We start from the raw sequence: 15,851 nt of genomic DNA, 5'->3' as shown, positions 1-15,851 counted from the left end.
CACGAACACATTTCTCGCTGAGGAACTTATGTTCCTCGCGGGCACATCAACAAGCACAGGTATTCACAAGCTTCCACCCCTTCCTCGCAGACTTAGCGCGAAGAGTCGGACGGCTCGATCTCGGCTCTGGAGAGCAGAAGAAATTCATGTCTCGGTGACCCTCGGGCAACCATGCTCCCCCAGCGGGGCGACCGAACGCTGCGAGAGAGCGAATGACCTGGATGCATGCTTTTTGTTTTGTTGCGCGTGTGTTTCAGACTACTTACTCACTGATGCAACAGAAGCTCTCATCCTATACCAACAGGCTCCGACCCGTGCGGCTGCAGTACCACGATGCGCATGGCGGATCTCCGTTGTCCCTCCTAGCTGCTTGCCGCTAGTGTTACCGTTTCTATTGCGCATAGTCAACGCGAATGTTTGAGACTACTTCCCGAGCTCCTGTCCTTACCTGCCGCAGTTTTTCAAGGTATCGAATGTGTGGGAAGCAAGAAAGGAACGTATCAGTTCTGGCCAAGAGTTATCCGTCAGTTGGCTAGCCCGCACCGCTTTTGCGATGAGTAGTACTGTACAGAGGCTTGACAACCGTCTTTTTCACCGAAACAATGCAAAACGGGAGGAAAACTCGGCAAAATCTCATCGCCTCCCTCATACACATGCGGGCATAAAAAAGAAATTCGCATGATAAGCATTCACCTCATCACAGCATACAAAGGCCTCGCCCCTCTAGAAGCTTTCAAGCCACCCCGGCAGTGGATTCTTCGGCGAGCACGACGACTCGCCGTTGATGTCCATCCGTCGGATGAATGACACAGTCTCTTCCATCTCTGGAATGGCTTCGTGTCTTGAAGTAAGGAAGGGACCGCCACAGTCTCGAATTCGCTTCCGGTGAAGGGCAACTCGAGCGAGGGCTCTGAAACGTTTCCTGGACCCTTCTTCGAAATGAACTTTCCAATCCATCCCTTTTTTTCTTCTTCTTCCGCATCCCTGGCTCTGTGGCTGCAGAGCGGTAGTTGTTTCTCCAAGGGTTTAGAGTTGTTGATAAGATTCCTGAGCGTCTGGGGTACTAGAGTGTCTGATACGAATTCAATGGAACTTTGTACTAGCGGTTATCCCAGTTGCTCGTGCAGACACGATTTCTACATACGCTTATGTATTGTTTTGCTGGGAACAATACCTGGTGTAGAGGACGAAGAGTAGAGCACGGTGAAAACTCACGAGAATCCAGAAGAGCAACTTGTGCAGATACATCACATCGAAGCTTTTTTCCTATAATACAGTAGTTTCGCTTATGGTAGACGAGTCAGCCTCATCGCACCCTCCCGTGGTGTCGTGATAGAATTCTTAAAAAGTGAATGTAGTTGACTGTTTAGTTTTGTCGTGGGATCGTGATTCCTACTTTTTAGCGAGTTCACTTCTTGTCTCGTACCAGTCGAGGGAAACTAAGAGAATATCATTCAAACACACATCAGTAAGGAGACTTCAAGCAAAATTTTCAATTTCTCACTTCGCGCCTAAGTCTCGTTTTGTCAATTTTGAAATGTGGAACGAAAGAAGCAAAACGCAGTGAAGTTACAAAAGACAAGATGTAGTATACATCTTATTGTCCTTCTTCTTCAGTAGAAACCAAACGAGAGTCTTGAATAACCTTCCTGCATTCTTTGCTCTCAATATGACAAGCCAGGAGTCTCAAAAAAGAAATGTCCTCCGCACTCATAATAAGGAGATACTGGGCAATGATATTAGTATCCTTGCTATTGCATGTGGAAACTTCAGTAAAGCTCTGAAACTTCAATAAAGTTTTGAGTTAGAATCCCTTCTTCCCTGATTATCAAAATGATAGGCTTCTTACTACGAGGTCAAAAGCAGTGATGAGCTCAGCTTATAATTCATCATGGATACAATTCACTTTTCCCATTCCTGCACTTGCTAGCATTCCCGCTCTTCGGCTATCCATAATGTGTGTCGAGTGGCTATTCTCCCTCTAAAGTTCAAATTCTTTCAGGTATATATATATATATATGTATATATATATTGATATCTGGGAGGTCAATAGAAAAAGTCGACTTTAAAAAGTCGCTAGAAGTGTGCGCTGAAACTCGCTTCTGTTCCCCTGCGCTCACAGCGTCCCGAGAAAAGGAAAAAGGGACTGAGAGGTTGAAAGCAGAAAACTGCTAAGTCTTGCTATCTCATACTTTACAAGATGCCCCAAGAGCTTGTGAACCTCAAATCTCTTCGGATTTTCACCATTTCCTTTTTTCGGTTCCCTATACAGGTAAAGACCCAGTCTGCAGGTGACGGGTGCCATGCTTCGGCCGCATCCTCCGAGACTGAGGTATACAATCAAAAAGTACCGGCGGAACACTCTTTGTATAAGAACCTATTGCTTTAAGACTAAACTTGACTTGTTCCGCCTTATGAGTTATTTGTTTTGACGAGCAAAAGAGTGAGCATATCGAAGTTCATCACGACATCTGTTCTGTCGTAGAAAAGAGAAAGTTTCGTAGACTCCGAATGAAGTCCATCAATATCTGCACGTGGAGAAGTAAAACAACTGTGTGATATAAAACCCTATGCGACAATCGGCGTATCTTCAAAAATCATATACACAAAAGCGTCCATGTTAATACAATAAGAAATGATGTGAACTGGAATCTTTGAGTCTATCTTCAGTGTCTTGATGTCAAAGGTTGATTAAAGAAACTTTTTCTTCGGGCTAAACGTGTCTATTGCATGAATATGTTTTGATGAGTTTGTTTATCTATGTAGAGAGATGAGAAATTATTGAAGATCGGACCGTTTAGGGTCTCTTCCAAAAAGAAGACGTTTCGAGTACAATCGACCCCTCTTGTGAAGCTTTGGTAACTGTTCGCGAATTATTGATAACTTCTTTTTCATACTCGGTTATCACAAGACATTCTTTTCTTGTATCTGATAAGGGAGCTGATTGTCGGTCCATATCTCTTCCTCCATTGAAACCCTTCTATGGTCACCATTCATTTTGCATGGTGAAAGGAACTCACACTTGGAGAAACAAAAACGAAATCTGTACACTTTACTAATGAAAGCTTTTCGTGTGTTTGAATAAAATCTATCCTGTGATGAACTTCAATCAGCAAGCGAAATAAACCATGAACCAAATTAACCTCTTTCAGGTCTGTCATTGAACTGGACTGAATATCATCCTTACTCAAGAAAAACTGGTCTAAACCTCGGTACTATCCCTTCTCATAAATCCTGGATTCAAACAACTCTGGAGCAATCCATTTCTATGAGGTCGAATGTGCTGCGTTAAACCTAGGATTCTCTCTCATAATCTGTTTCTTCGGTTGTCTCTGACTTGCGGTCTCTCCAATGGACTGAAAAAACTTTTGCTTCAATTCACAGTTGTCTCTGGAGAACGAGTTACATCATTTTTTGAGTTGTTACGCATGCACCATTCCAGGAGAAGTACTCATCCGTGCTGAGAAAATGGATGAACTTAAGACTCACTCGTTAGGATTCTATTACTTCATGCGATGGTTCCATTTCCATTTCAAGCAACCCTTCTTTTACCTCTAACAAGTGAAATCACCTTTTTGATCTCTGAAATGTAACGGAATTTCTTTCCTATCAAAATACACTACGTGTTTCTGATCTCCGACTGTTTAAAGTTTCAAGTCTCCTAATCAATCTAAGAGAAATACAAAACCGAAATCATTACCTTTATCGGACCTTCTCTACTTAGAGTATATTTCTTAATCTTAATCGAACCTATTCCTGTTATTCAAACTTTGTCAGTCGAAGGTAAAGCTGGAATGAAAAAGCTAAAATGGAAAAGACCTGGCACATCCATCCTCGAGGACTAATTCAATTATTTTGTCGTGGACTAGAAAACCAGTGATTGTCGGATCTTGGATTCTGTATACCGAGAAACTTCAGACTATCTTAGCTGTTCACTCGTGAGGCAATATAAAGAAGTCGAGCCCAACTTCCAAGCCGAAATGTCTCATATACTTATACCTTTTTCCTTCAACTAAAAAGACCTTGCTACTAAAAAAATTTGCATAAGAACCACAATTTAGAAAACAGAATTAGAGGAAAAACAAAGTGCGGCTGCTCAAAAAACGAGAAGCAGAAGTGTCCTAAAAAGTCTATTTTCTCAAGAAAAAGCCCAGCTGCCACCTTAAGGATACAACTCAACTCAAGGCACTGGGCGGCTTCTAGGTGGTCACGCGGCTCACCGTGTTCGCAGAGGTTCTCAGGCAGCAGGAGGGGCGGTTTCGGGTAGCTCTGCAGAGTTCCAAGCTTGCAGGAAGACTTCGCGTGAGCTCAGAGGCGAAGCAGCGGCCGAGACCCGCAGTTTGACGGCTCTGGGGCTGTGTGGGCACCGGGAGTTCATACGCTCTCCAGACCGTCATGAACTAGTCCAGAAACCGGGTTTAGGGCTTGGAGTTAGAACAGAAACCCTAAATCCCCACTCCGTCTCGTAGTCCACTGTTCCCCACTTACCTGTTTTTGTTTTCATGCTGGTCAAAGCTCCTTGCTCCGAGGCCCTGCCAGCGTCCGAGCGCGCCCCGGAAGATAACCTGGTACCGAAGTCCTTGTACTTTCTTGCGGCTGTGCTTAGGGCGAGACCCCGCCTGCTCCGCAACATCCCCCCCCCCCCNNCTGTAAGTTTGCACGCGGATAGGAATCTCGGACCAGTCACAGGTAGCCGCCGGCTATCCTTGACGAAGGGCCAAGAACTCCTCTCGGTGAGGAGCCTGTATTGTCTTTTGCGTTGGCGCTATCGCTGCTACACTATGTCGTTGGTTCGGCGTTGCGGCCCCTAGCCGTTAGACATTTGCCGGTTCACAGGGATGGAGCTTGCCCAGTACTACAGACGCGTGTGCTCGGACATCGTCACTCTTGGTAGTGCCGGAAAGAACACGTCGTGACAAACAAGAAGAATAGAGAAAGATAACCTCCAAGAAGGAGAACAGATTGCGAGGGTGACCGCTGGCTTTGGGAATAAAGCCTCGTATCGCTGTGTGGTTTGTTGTGCACTGGGAGCCTGCAGTCCAGCTTAGGCCAGTCGGCAGCGATGTGCCACTTGTGCCTCTTGCTGTGAAACTTCCTAATGGCCGTCTTCAGCCGACGCAGCTGTTGTGCCCCACAGTGAGCAGGACTTCTCAGTGCGTACGCCGGTAGCTAAGCGAGAGCAACTGAAGTAAATTCTCTGGGCGTTGCCTGCCACCCGCGCAGCGTAGGGATGTAGGAGACATGGACTAGGGTTTAGGGTTAGCTAACCGTATGATAATCCTTTCCACTCCCCGGGGCAGCCGGTCAAGCTAGCATGGCCGGCTGTGCTGCGAGTCGCGCTGTACGGTTGAAGCTCTCGTTTGTTTACCTACGCGGCCGCTCTCGAGTTTCATCCCAGTCGCAGCACGGCTAGCGTCTCCGAACCTTCGGAAAGTTATGCATATAACCGTCTGGCAACAGTCTGAGAGTTCTCCTCGATGACGTAGCACACCGGAAGCGCTGAAAAGAACCAGGCGAGTAGTTTTAATGCCACCGCCCTGATCGGTACTAGTGGAACGCTTCACATCCCTTTTCCCAGGCTTATCCTTCGTCTAGTACTAGGCATGAGCGGAGGTGTCCGGAAGGCTGTGAGATGCTTTCTTTCCTTTCTAGTGAAAGGTGAGTGCCACTGCCTCGCTTCGGTCTCCGCAAAAGCTGCGCGAGAGTGGAAGGTTGTTCGGTGTCTACTGTCGAGCCGCTTTTGTTAGAGAGGCTGGTCCGGGCGACTGTGATTATCATCGACTCACACAGGAGCCTCATGCAAGAGTCGACTGTACATTGCTTCCAGCTATTGACTTGTACGCACACTCGCGTTGAGACACGTCTTTGTAGGGCTGCTCCTGATACTAAAGACTTTTATCTCTGGATTGATCGATGACCAGAAACTGAGGCTAGTGCTATCGCTGCGCGCGACGCCTTAGTGCTCAGTTGTCTCGTAGGTAATGAAGGACGCAGTGGCTGCTTGCCCACGTCGGAGTCTAAAAAAAACGCAAAGAAAACGCAAACAGTTTCCACTCAAGCCCTCTACGTGACAAGGCAGTTTCAACCAGGCTCTCCACCCCCAACTGTGATGGGTGAGTTGCAGCTGCCCTTCGTCCATGTCTTCTTCCCGCCGGAGAACCTGGCAACTGACATGCAACCATCAATCTTCATCGCTGCGACGACGACGGTGTAGGATCAGTGAGGCAGAAGTCTGCTACTCTCTTTTATCGATTCCCTTCTTGTCTCCATGCAGTTGTCTGGATATCAGGGTACTTTCAGATACTCCCGTTTCAAGCATCCTTCTTTGTGTGTGGCACCGACTGGAGAGAACGAACCTCGAATGGATGGATGAATGCTCTCTCAGGGCAAAGAAGGAGGACGATTCACCAGCTGTCTCGCTGCCATCAAGGCTACTATTCCTCTTTCTTCAAAAACTATCACTTCCTTCTTTCCTTTACAGACGGTAGCATTTCCCGTCTCTGGCGGACAAGCTGTCACTTTCAGTCCCTTTCTAGTCCTTTTCTCTCGAAGCAGTAATTCTCATTCTATAAGCTATGTGTCTGATCAACATCATGTTCCTCGAAGTAAGTCGGGCTGAGCTGCCTTCCCAGCCCCTCTCTCCGACCTAGACGACTCTTTTTTCTTCTTTTCCTTACTTGCTCATGAACTCTGCGTCATTTTTCCTTCATTATCCGTTGTCTGTCTAACTTCTCTCTGCTTTCTTCATCAAAATGATCTATCAAGAGAGCTCGCGGAGGCGTGACTTCACTCAAGAACCCACTACCCCGAACATTCTTAACAAGTCGGCGTCTTCATCTTGTTGTCTCCTTCGTTTTCAAGTTCTTTCTTCCCTTCCTTACAGTTATATTTCTAAGTGAAGAGGCTCCCTCATCTCTACTACGGATCTCCGCAAACGTATTTCGCTTCCGTTTCCTTTGTTCTTTTCTCTGCTTTTTGGAGGAACCCTCACTCATCCCGTACCCCTTCCTGTGTAGTTGTTTTTCACAACACTTCACTCACTGTCTATTGCCAACAACTTTTTTCCTCCTCTGGCACTTCGGTAATTTCTTCCAGTCTTTCTAGCCGTCTTCTGGACAACGAACTCCTACCACATCTTTCTTGTTCCCTGACCTTAACTAACCTCCGCCCCGCCCGCCGATCCCCCTCGCCTCCATCAAGAAAATGTCGTCTTTGGCTCCATTGGTCGCGAAGACCGGTCCTTTCTTGGATCGAGCATCGGCGAGTGTAAAGGCGTTGATGAGTATCGTATCGAAGAATGAATGTCAGTACTTCGAAGAAGGCCATTTCAATGCAAGCCAAGTGAAGAAAGAGCTCCAAGATGATAGTATCGACTCTAAAGTTACAGCGATGAAGCGTCTTCTGGCTGCACATGCGACAGGGACGGATGTGTCAGGGCTTCTTCCTGAAGTTGTTAAGGCTATAGCTGTTCCGGATCTTGAACTGAAGCGTCTTGTTTATCTTTTTCTCATTCAGCATGCAGAAGGGAGTCGTGATCTTGCCTTATTATCCATCAATTCCTTTCAGAAAGATCTAACAGATCGGAATCAGGTTGTTCGCGCGTCCGCTTTGAAAGCTCTTGCTTCGATACGTCTCCTCGAGGTTGTTCAGCTTCTTGTTGCTTCCGTTAAACGTGCTTCTGTCGATTCTTCTCCCTTTGTACGTCGTACCGCTGCACAATGTATAATCAAAGTCTTCTCTTTAGATCAAGACCAGTTCGAGGATCTTAAGAACGTTGTCTTAACTCTCTTAGCGGATGTCGAAATTTCTGTAGTTGGTTCAGCTCTTATTGCCTATCGTGAATTATGTATCAGACATTCACATCTCTTATTACTCTGTCATGACGACGACGACAACGACGGTGAGCATGCTCTTCAAGATCATCAGGCTAACAGCACTCATAGCCATCACCCGTATCATCTCGACTGTACATACACTGCAACAACTCAAGGCGGACGAGGAGGTGAAAATGTCATGAACACATCCATATCATCGTCATCTCCTTCTTTTTCAAATACGAACGGAGGGGGTGGTCTTTCTAATGCAAGCACGACTTCTTGCCTTCAAAACAAGGACAACAGAAAGAAACAAAGAGAATTCTTCAAATCTCAAATCTATGCTCTAAGTCTTCTGCATAGTCACTTCCGTCGTCTTCAGCAGACTTTCCTTCAATTAGAATCTTTCGCTCAGATTGTTGCGATTGACATCTTTCTCCGTTATTGCCGTGTATTCTTTGCGGATCCAGGAGAACAGCTCAAGAATCACTACGAACTCCAGACGCACAGACAAGCAGTAGCAGAAGAGAGAGCAAATCGCTCAGTAGGCATGAGACAACGAGATCAAGTTAGTGCGCCGTATAATGCCTCCATGGGGTCTGTCTCAAGCTCCTCCTCCTCGTCTTCCTCACCTGTATCATCGAAAGATATATCTGAATCTTCCTTCACTATAGAACAGTTTCTGGAAGATGGTCAAGGCCCTTCAGGAAATCCGGTGCCTCAAGACTTTCGGTTGTTTTTGTCAAATCTAGTGAATCTTCTTCATTCTGATAGTCCAGGTGTTGTGGTCGCTGCTTCCTCAGCACTCTTTTATCTACTACCATCATCTCCGAATGCTTGGAAACCGGCAGTCCATCCATTGTTGAGGTGTATGTACACCTCACCACCTGATCTTCAAGAGCCTTTATTACATACCATTGCATGTCTTGGGTCAGCCTATCCTCCATTGTTTCTTCCTCATATTCGTTCTTTCTTTCTTCGTTTCTCTGATCCACCTATTGTTCGTCAAGGCAAACTCCGTATTTTACGTCTTCTTCTCTCATCTTCCTCATCTTCTTTTTCCCCGTCATCGGGTGTAACCGACCATTCATATACAAATCTAGCTTACCTTCTTCTTCCTGAACTACGGACGTATATCCACTGGCCAGGAGATAAAGCTTTACTTTCTTCTTGCTTTCGTTTCTTGACCTTTCTTGCACAACGGTTCCCTGAGCTCCAAGCACCTTGCATGCAAATCTTTGTACAGCTCTTAGATTCTCCATCGTCTGTCTTATCTTCTGAAGCTGTCCTATCTTTGCAAACGCTTCTCCAGCAACAGCTTCAGCAACAGAAGAAACAGAAGCAAGAAAATGAATCTTCCACGGGGATGAAAGGTCATTTCTCTCATCATCATCCTTCTTCTTCTTCCATGATGTCTCGTGAAATGACACCTACTTCCTCGCCACCGTTATCTTTAGGTGGAAAGGGAGACGATCAGCTAGGTCGGCTTGTCTTACAGCTAGCTAATCATTTTCCTCATATACATGCACCAGCTCCAAGAGCATCAGTTATATGGATCATCGGATACTACCAAAGACAGGTTGGATGGGTATCTGCGGATTTCCTTAGACAGGTAGTCATGAACTTCAAGATCGAATCCGAAGAAGTGAAGCTGCAGATTCTGTCTCTTGCTCTTAAGGTCTGGGCTTTCCACTGGATGAATCGACAGGGAGAAAAGAACATGAGGAAAGAAGATGATGATAAGAAGAGACGACAAGAAGATGAAGAAGGCCAAGGGGGTGAAAGAGATAGCACCAAAGGTAGGACGTCTTCTACTATTCATTCGAGTCTTGATGAGGGGCAGGCAACAAGAGGAGGTGACCGGATGATCCCGATAAGGAAGGATGATAATGACGACGAACAAGGAGAGAAGAAAAACCCAATTGGGGGTCTCTTTCAAGCAAGCCAGGACAACTCTTCGAGTTCACTAGGAGGTTACTCATGCTCTACAGGGGATCAGAAGAAAGAACACTTCTCGAATTGTAGAGGAGAAGAAGAAGAAGCTAATGAGGGAGATTTATCCTCTCGTGGAAATCAGTCTCGTCATCATCGTCCTAGTGACGATCCAAGCACTCAGAGAGGAAGCTCTTCATCTTCCTCTCTTCTTCCTTTACCTACATGTGAAGAGAGCGCAAGGGCCTTTCCTCGATTAGATAAAATTCTTAAGTATGTGTGTGAAGCTGCGAGTTTTGATATCTCATATGATGTACGGGATGTCTCTCGACTCTATTATACACTATCTCGATTAGCTCTCTTATCAAGTGAAGTGAAGAGAGGAGAGAGAGATGATAAGATTCTTTCTTCTATTCCAAGCACATCATCTCTTGTAGATCGAAGTTCGTCCAACAACGAGAAACGAGAGGAGCTAGGGGGAAGAGAAGATGAAGAATCTCGCCTGTATCTCTCGTCCCAAGAGAGAAGAGATCCACTCGAATGTAGAGATCAAGACAAACCTACGATAAGGAGAAAAGAAGAAGATAATCTGACAGCTTCAGATCTTCTACAGGCCTTTGCTGGTTGGGGTGGAGGAGGAAGAGAAGGAGACAAGTGCCTTGCTGTTTTAGATCGAGGGAACGGAGATCTGAAGTCTTCTCATCATCCTGATGGTAGTGGGATGTCTGAATCTTCTTCTTCCTTTTCATCTTTACAAGGAATGCAAGAGTTCGCTTGTCGTTATATGAGAGAAATTGCATGCGGAAGAAGTTTAGATTTAGAAGATGGAGGAGAAGAAGAATTGACGAAAATGGAGATCAAGAAATCCTTCAGTCAAGAACCTTTCTCGATGAATCGTGAAGGTGATAGGATGATGACGATGATGGAAATGGAAGAGAAAAAGAACGGCATTCAACAAGGGAGAGGAAGACAAGCTGAAAAAGACTCTGCAATGATGTATAATAGTGGGTATCAAGATGCCTCTCCTTACCTTTCTTCTTCTTCGTTTCTTCCAGTCGACTATGTGACCCGAACTCAAGAAGAAGTTGATGGTCTTACGTTCAAAGGATATGTCGATAAGCGTTCGTCTCGAAGAGATATCTTCGAGACTCCCTATGTTTTAGGAACGTTATCAGATTTCATTGGCGAGAGAATGATTGGATATACCTCTTTCCCTTCATGCTATTTGAGTGAAGAGAATATGACGGATGATCTACGCTGCAGCCCCCAGCATCCTGATCTTGACGGGAACTTCAAGATCATCTTAAGTCCTTATGGCGTCATAACAACTAACACGGCTTCTCAGGGGCTTCTCTCTGATGGAAGGCCTCTAGGAGATCAAGGAAAATGTCCTCGAGGAGGGGGAGATTATCCAAACAATCGATACTCTTCATCGACCAGTCAGGTGACGAACTACAAAGAAATTAAATCGATCTCTTCTGCAGATGTCATTGTGACGAGAAATCTCGCCACCATGATGGCAAGGAGTTCACTGAATGAACAACCCTTCTTTTCTTCGTCTTCTTCATCTTCGTCACATTCTCATCTCCATCATACAAATCCAGCTAAAGCTCGTCTAACACCTACAGATCTCGATGACTTCTATAGTGATCTGAGGAGTACAGAAGGGAAAGAAGAAGACAGGAAGAAGAGAGAGACACCAGGAGCAGCAAACCATGAGATCTACAGAAACACAAACGGGGGTGGACGAGATGGGGACGTTTTTCTCCATGAAAAGAATGAAGATATGTGGACAGTGTTCTTTCCTCGAGGAGGGGAAGAAGAAAAGAAAGATGATAAGGAAGAGGAAGAAGAAGAACGAGAACGAAGAAGACAAGGAGGAGGAGGAGATGCGGGCATACAAAATCCCTCACAACGCAGAGAAGGAGAAGAAGAGATGAAAGCGAAGAATAAGATCTTTACGCCTTCTAGTAGTAATTCTTCTTCACTGCTAACGGGCTCATTGTATACACCAGCAGGTGTTTCAGATCCGCGCTTTTATACCATGAAGGAGATGTCTCAAAAAGGGGGAAGAAATGAAGAAGATGAAGAAAGGCGTTCTGGGAATCGTTGTCAGAGAGGGGGGGGAAGAGAAAGTGGCAGCGCAAGAGGAGGAGGTATTGCGATTCTAGGCGAAGACGATGAAAGCGAAGAAGAAGAAGAAAGAAGAAAAGAAGCAGAAGAAATGACACGTCGATCAGATGATGTATGTGACGGTATGTGTATGGAAGGGAACTATGAGAGAGAAGGAGAAAGAGGCCGAGGGGGGAGTGACCAAGGAGGAAAGAAGCGGGGGGAAAATAAGGAGGAGCAGATAGGAGGAGGAGAAGAAGAAGAGGAAGAGGATGGAGACTGGAAGTTCATGCCTGTAGGAGGATCTTTATAGTCACAAGGGAATAGACATCTTCATGTTCATCTTTTACCTATCATTTCTCGAAGTCTCCTATCCTTATTTCTTCTTCTTCTCAAAGAAAAGAAGTCTTTTCTTCTTTCTTTCTACTCGCCTATAGATCTTCCATCTCTTCGCTTGTTTTTCCGGTGTTTCATGTGACAGCTTCTCAAGAAAGAAACCGTTTCTTTCTTTCTTTCTTTCAGTACCCACCTTTTCACATCCGGAATCTCTGTATACGATCAGATAGATGGGCATGGACACACATATGCATACACATATATACACACCTGTGTATATATGTGTATCTATATAAAGTATACATGTATACATACATATATATATATATGCTATTGTCTTAGAGAGTCTATCCTCTTGTTGTGGGGAAGTCTCTTCCTCCTTCGTGTGGAAGGTCTTAGGAAGAGTCTCTTCATATGTTCTTGTGCGACCACATATATCCATATACCGAGTACACATATAGGTACGTGTATACAGATATATATAGATATATATATGTATACATAAATCACGCGTATATGGATGTATATGGAATCGCGGTGAGGTCATGGTAGAGCTACGCTCTTCTCGACTAGGTGCGTCTGAGTTGTACAGCATGTGCCTATGTATGGAACCCTCACGGGAGGAGGATAGAAAAGAAGGACGCTGAGAATGCCAAGAAAGGCCTTTCTTTTCTTTGAGATTCTAGCAGTCGTTGAGTCTTATCAAAATCTTTGAGAGGATATCAAGAAAGATACAAAGAAGGAGAGCAAGATAAGAGAAGAAAAGAAGAGAAAAGAAAGATACCTAGTCTTTCAGTGATGGCCTCATCCGGGTTGCTATCGTCAGCTGTCTATACACCGGAATTGGATGGTGAAGGCCCATGAACATTTTCCGATCTATCATACTCTTTCATTTGCAAGAGTTTGATTCTCCGTCGCAGAACATTCCTGTTTAGCTATCTTCCTAGCTAACTTATACAGATACAGGAAAACTGAAGAGCACAGCAGGAGAAGAGAAAGATGAGAGACGAGCGATCAAAGAAGAAAACGACGAAAAGAAGATTCTTCTCTTTGTTGTAGTGTTCAAATTTGAAGATGAGAGAGGGAACTTATCGCAGGTTCTCTCCTCGTTTTTTTCTTCAACTTTCCTTTCTCAATCAGACTTAGGACATAACACTCTCTCCTCCTTTTTCTGAAAGTCTGAGGAGCTTCTCATTGATGGAACGGAGGAGAGGTCTTCTCTTTTTAGTTCTCGAGATCATTGAAAAGACAGAGAAAAAGAAAGACCGAAGAAAGAAGAAACATCCTCTTTTCAAGCTGCTGGGACTGGGAGAGGTGGCTCTTTACTTTTCTATCTTTCCTTCCTTCGTACTTTTCCACGAGAAGAAAAGGAGTAGTTCGAGTGCCCGTCTTCACTTTACTTTGTCGCTCCTTTTCTTTTTCTTTCTGAACTCCTTTTCTTCAAGAAAACCAAGTCTGTTTATGGATGTAGATAGACAGGTTCTAGAAGTGAAGAAGAAGAAGTAAAGTTCTGATGTGTTGCGTGAATGTCTATCCGTATGTGCAAAGAGCAAGTCTCCTCAGTTGAAGCCACATGATGGTTAAAGAAGATAACTAGACCTAGAATTACAGACGCGCCGATTCTATTTCTTCATATGGTGGGCGTACGCGCATTTGAGAGAAATCTGAGCGTCATGGCATCTCTCACAGACTGTAGAGGATTGAAAAAAGTCCTTTCTCTTCTTTTTTTCCCCTGCTTTCTCTAAGACCTCTTCTGCCGTCTGGGAAATCCAGCAAGGAAGAAGTTTGTGTTTTCCTTTCTGTTTCTTTCTCTATATCATACATCTTAATAACGAAAAAAACGAATCGAGAGGTCTTGACTCCTACCAATTCTCGAAAACAACCTGTGAGAAGGGAAAAAAGTGTTGCAGCATTAAACACTTGAGGTGTATGTACACCTGAAGGGATCGAGGTTCCGTCATTTGTAACTTGGGGGAGTGGGTAGTTGAATTCGCTTCCCTCCTTGTCTTCGAGACTTTTTTGTTTCTCTTCGTGGAGGTGGTTGCGTGTATTTGAGAAGATAGACTCTAAGAAATTTCTGTGCCAGAATGATTATGACTAGTCTCCTAATAAAGACAGTCTCTACGGCATGCAGGTGGAGCAGTAGAAAGAGAGACCGAAGAAAGTCGATGGCCGTGATGGTGACGATGGCTCAACAGGTCTCCTGCACCGCTACTTGTATAAACCTACCATAACGGCTCTTCCTTGTTATGCATCATCTATGTATACATATGAATTCAATATGGAGTGTTGTGTCGATCAACAGCGACCGCCGTCAGTCGTTTCTTCTTTAGCCCGCCATTTAGTCCAGTAGACTGTCTGGCATGCCACACGATCCTCCTACCGTCGAAGACGAGTGTCTCGTGGTACACGCACGTCTCCTGGACGCCCGGCCACCAGGGCGCAGTACCCCGAGACAGGCGGGAAGAGACGCCGGTCGGCAGCGGCGGCGGGGAGCGACTATAGGTACCAGAAAGGGAGGCCTTCAATCGTTCTTTTGGTCTGAACTACTAAGTTGAAAGCTTCATGTTGTTCTGTGATTACAAGCCCGACATGCCACCAAAGGAGTCACGACAACGAGCACCGGCGCAGCAAGGTTGTAGCGGAGCAGCGGCAGCACAGAAGCACACTTCTGAAGGAGGTAGATACTAGTGGAAGCTCGTTACTCCCACATAGCGATCAGGCACCCGTTGACGAGTACCCCCTGCTGACGAGGGAGTGGCTCGCCAGTCCGAGTCGCGACGCCTGACGAACAGTCGCTTTACAATGAGATAGGGAGTTAATACGAAGAGGAGGTAGTTGTTCTCCTTTGACTGTCGTCTACTTGCTGCGCTCCGAGATGGAACTACCGACCACGAGCTAGCCTCAGAAACTCTAAGAAATGGTCTTGAAACTCGGGTGGAATCTTGAGAAGATACAGTGCGCGCACGTGGAGGCACAGGACGGACTCACTGCCACTCGTGAGCCACGAAACGATTACGCTAGGAATTACAACTCGAGAGAGTTGTAATTGTGCAAGACCGTTCCGAAGGAGACAATGAGATGCGCCTTCTTTCTCAAGTCGATTATTTCGGAAGACTGTGCGTGTATACATACTAGTACTACTTCTTTAGATGCATCTAGGTAGATCTATGTCGGCAGATGAATGAATGGATGATCGAACGGTGAGACAGTTACGCCGGCCTATCCTACACGTGCCTACCTATGTATTCGGCATCGGTGTCTGTGTGTGTGTCCCTGTCCCTCTCTATGTGTCAATGTAGAAACAGATTAGAGTGTGGAGGCAGCTCTTCTGAATAAAGACTTCCATTGCCTGAAAGAGAAGAGAACGCTCTTGTTGTTCTGCTCGCGTTAACATGGAAGAGAGGAGGAAAAAAGAGATGAGTGTGAAGGGCAGAGGCTTTCTGAAACCCTACGCGTTCGCGGATGAGTAAAGAACCTTCTTCTGTTTTCAGGTGCCATTATCATCTTTCTGTACTTGCGAAGTAACCGGTCTTTCCTTCTCTCTCTTATTTCTCCATTCGCTTTTCAGCGTCGAGAGAGGTAGAGAAAAGTAGAAATCCAACTTGGCTAACTATGCATGAAGAAGCACATGTGGCACAGTTGTCTGCCGAACCA

The 15,851-nt window shown here is 45.4% G+C and overlaps 1 protein-coding gene across 1 annotated transcript; it reads left to right on the top strand.

The window, feature by feature from the left end:
- Positions 1-6,230: 6,230 nt before the first annotated feature.
- On the top strand, positions 6,231-14,627 carry CSUI_006640 (heat repeat-containing protein). The gene has a single exon (XM_068066794.1). The coding sequence runs from the start codon at positions 7,204-7,206 to the stop codon at positions 12,169-12,171; it is 4,968 nt and encodes a 1,655-aa protein (XP_067921231.1). The 5' UTR covers positions 6,231-7,203; the 3' UTR covers positions 12,172-14,627.
- The last annotated feature ends 1,224 nt before the right edge of the window (positions 14,628-15,851 follow it).

The sequence above is a fragment of the Cystoisospora suis genome (genome assembly GCF_002600585.1).
Source record: "Cystoisospora suis strain Wien I chromosome Unknown contig_3380, whole genome shotgun sequence".
Taxonomy (NCBI): domain Eukaryota; phylum Apicomplexa; class Conoidasida; order Eucoccidiorida; family Sarcocystidae; genus Cystoisospora; species Cystoisospora suis.
The sequence above is the reverse complement of the archived record's forward strand: the minus strand, read 5'-3'. Positions and strand labels throughout refer to the sequence as shown.

Excerpts from the sequence above, each read along its gene's own strand:
- CSUI_006640 (XM_068066794.1), top strand. The coding sequence starts at position 7,204 with ATGTCGTCTTTGGCTCCATTGGTCGCGAAGACCGGTCCTTTCTTGGAT.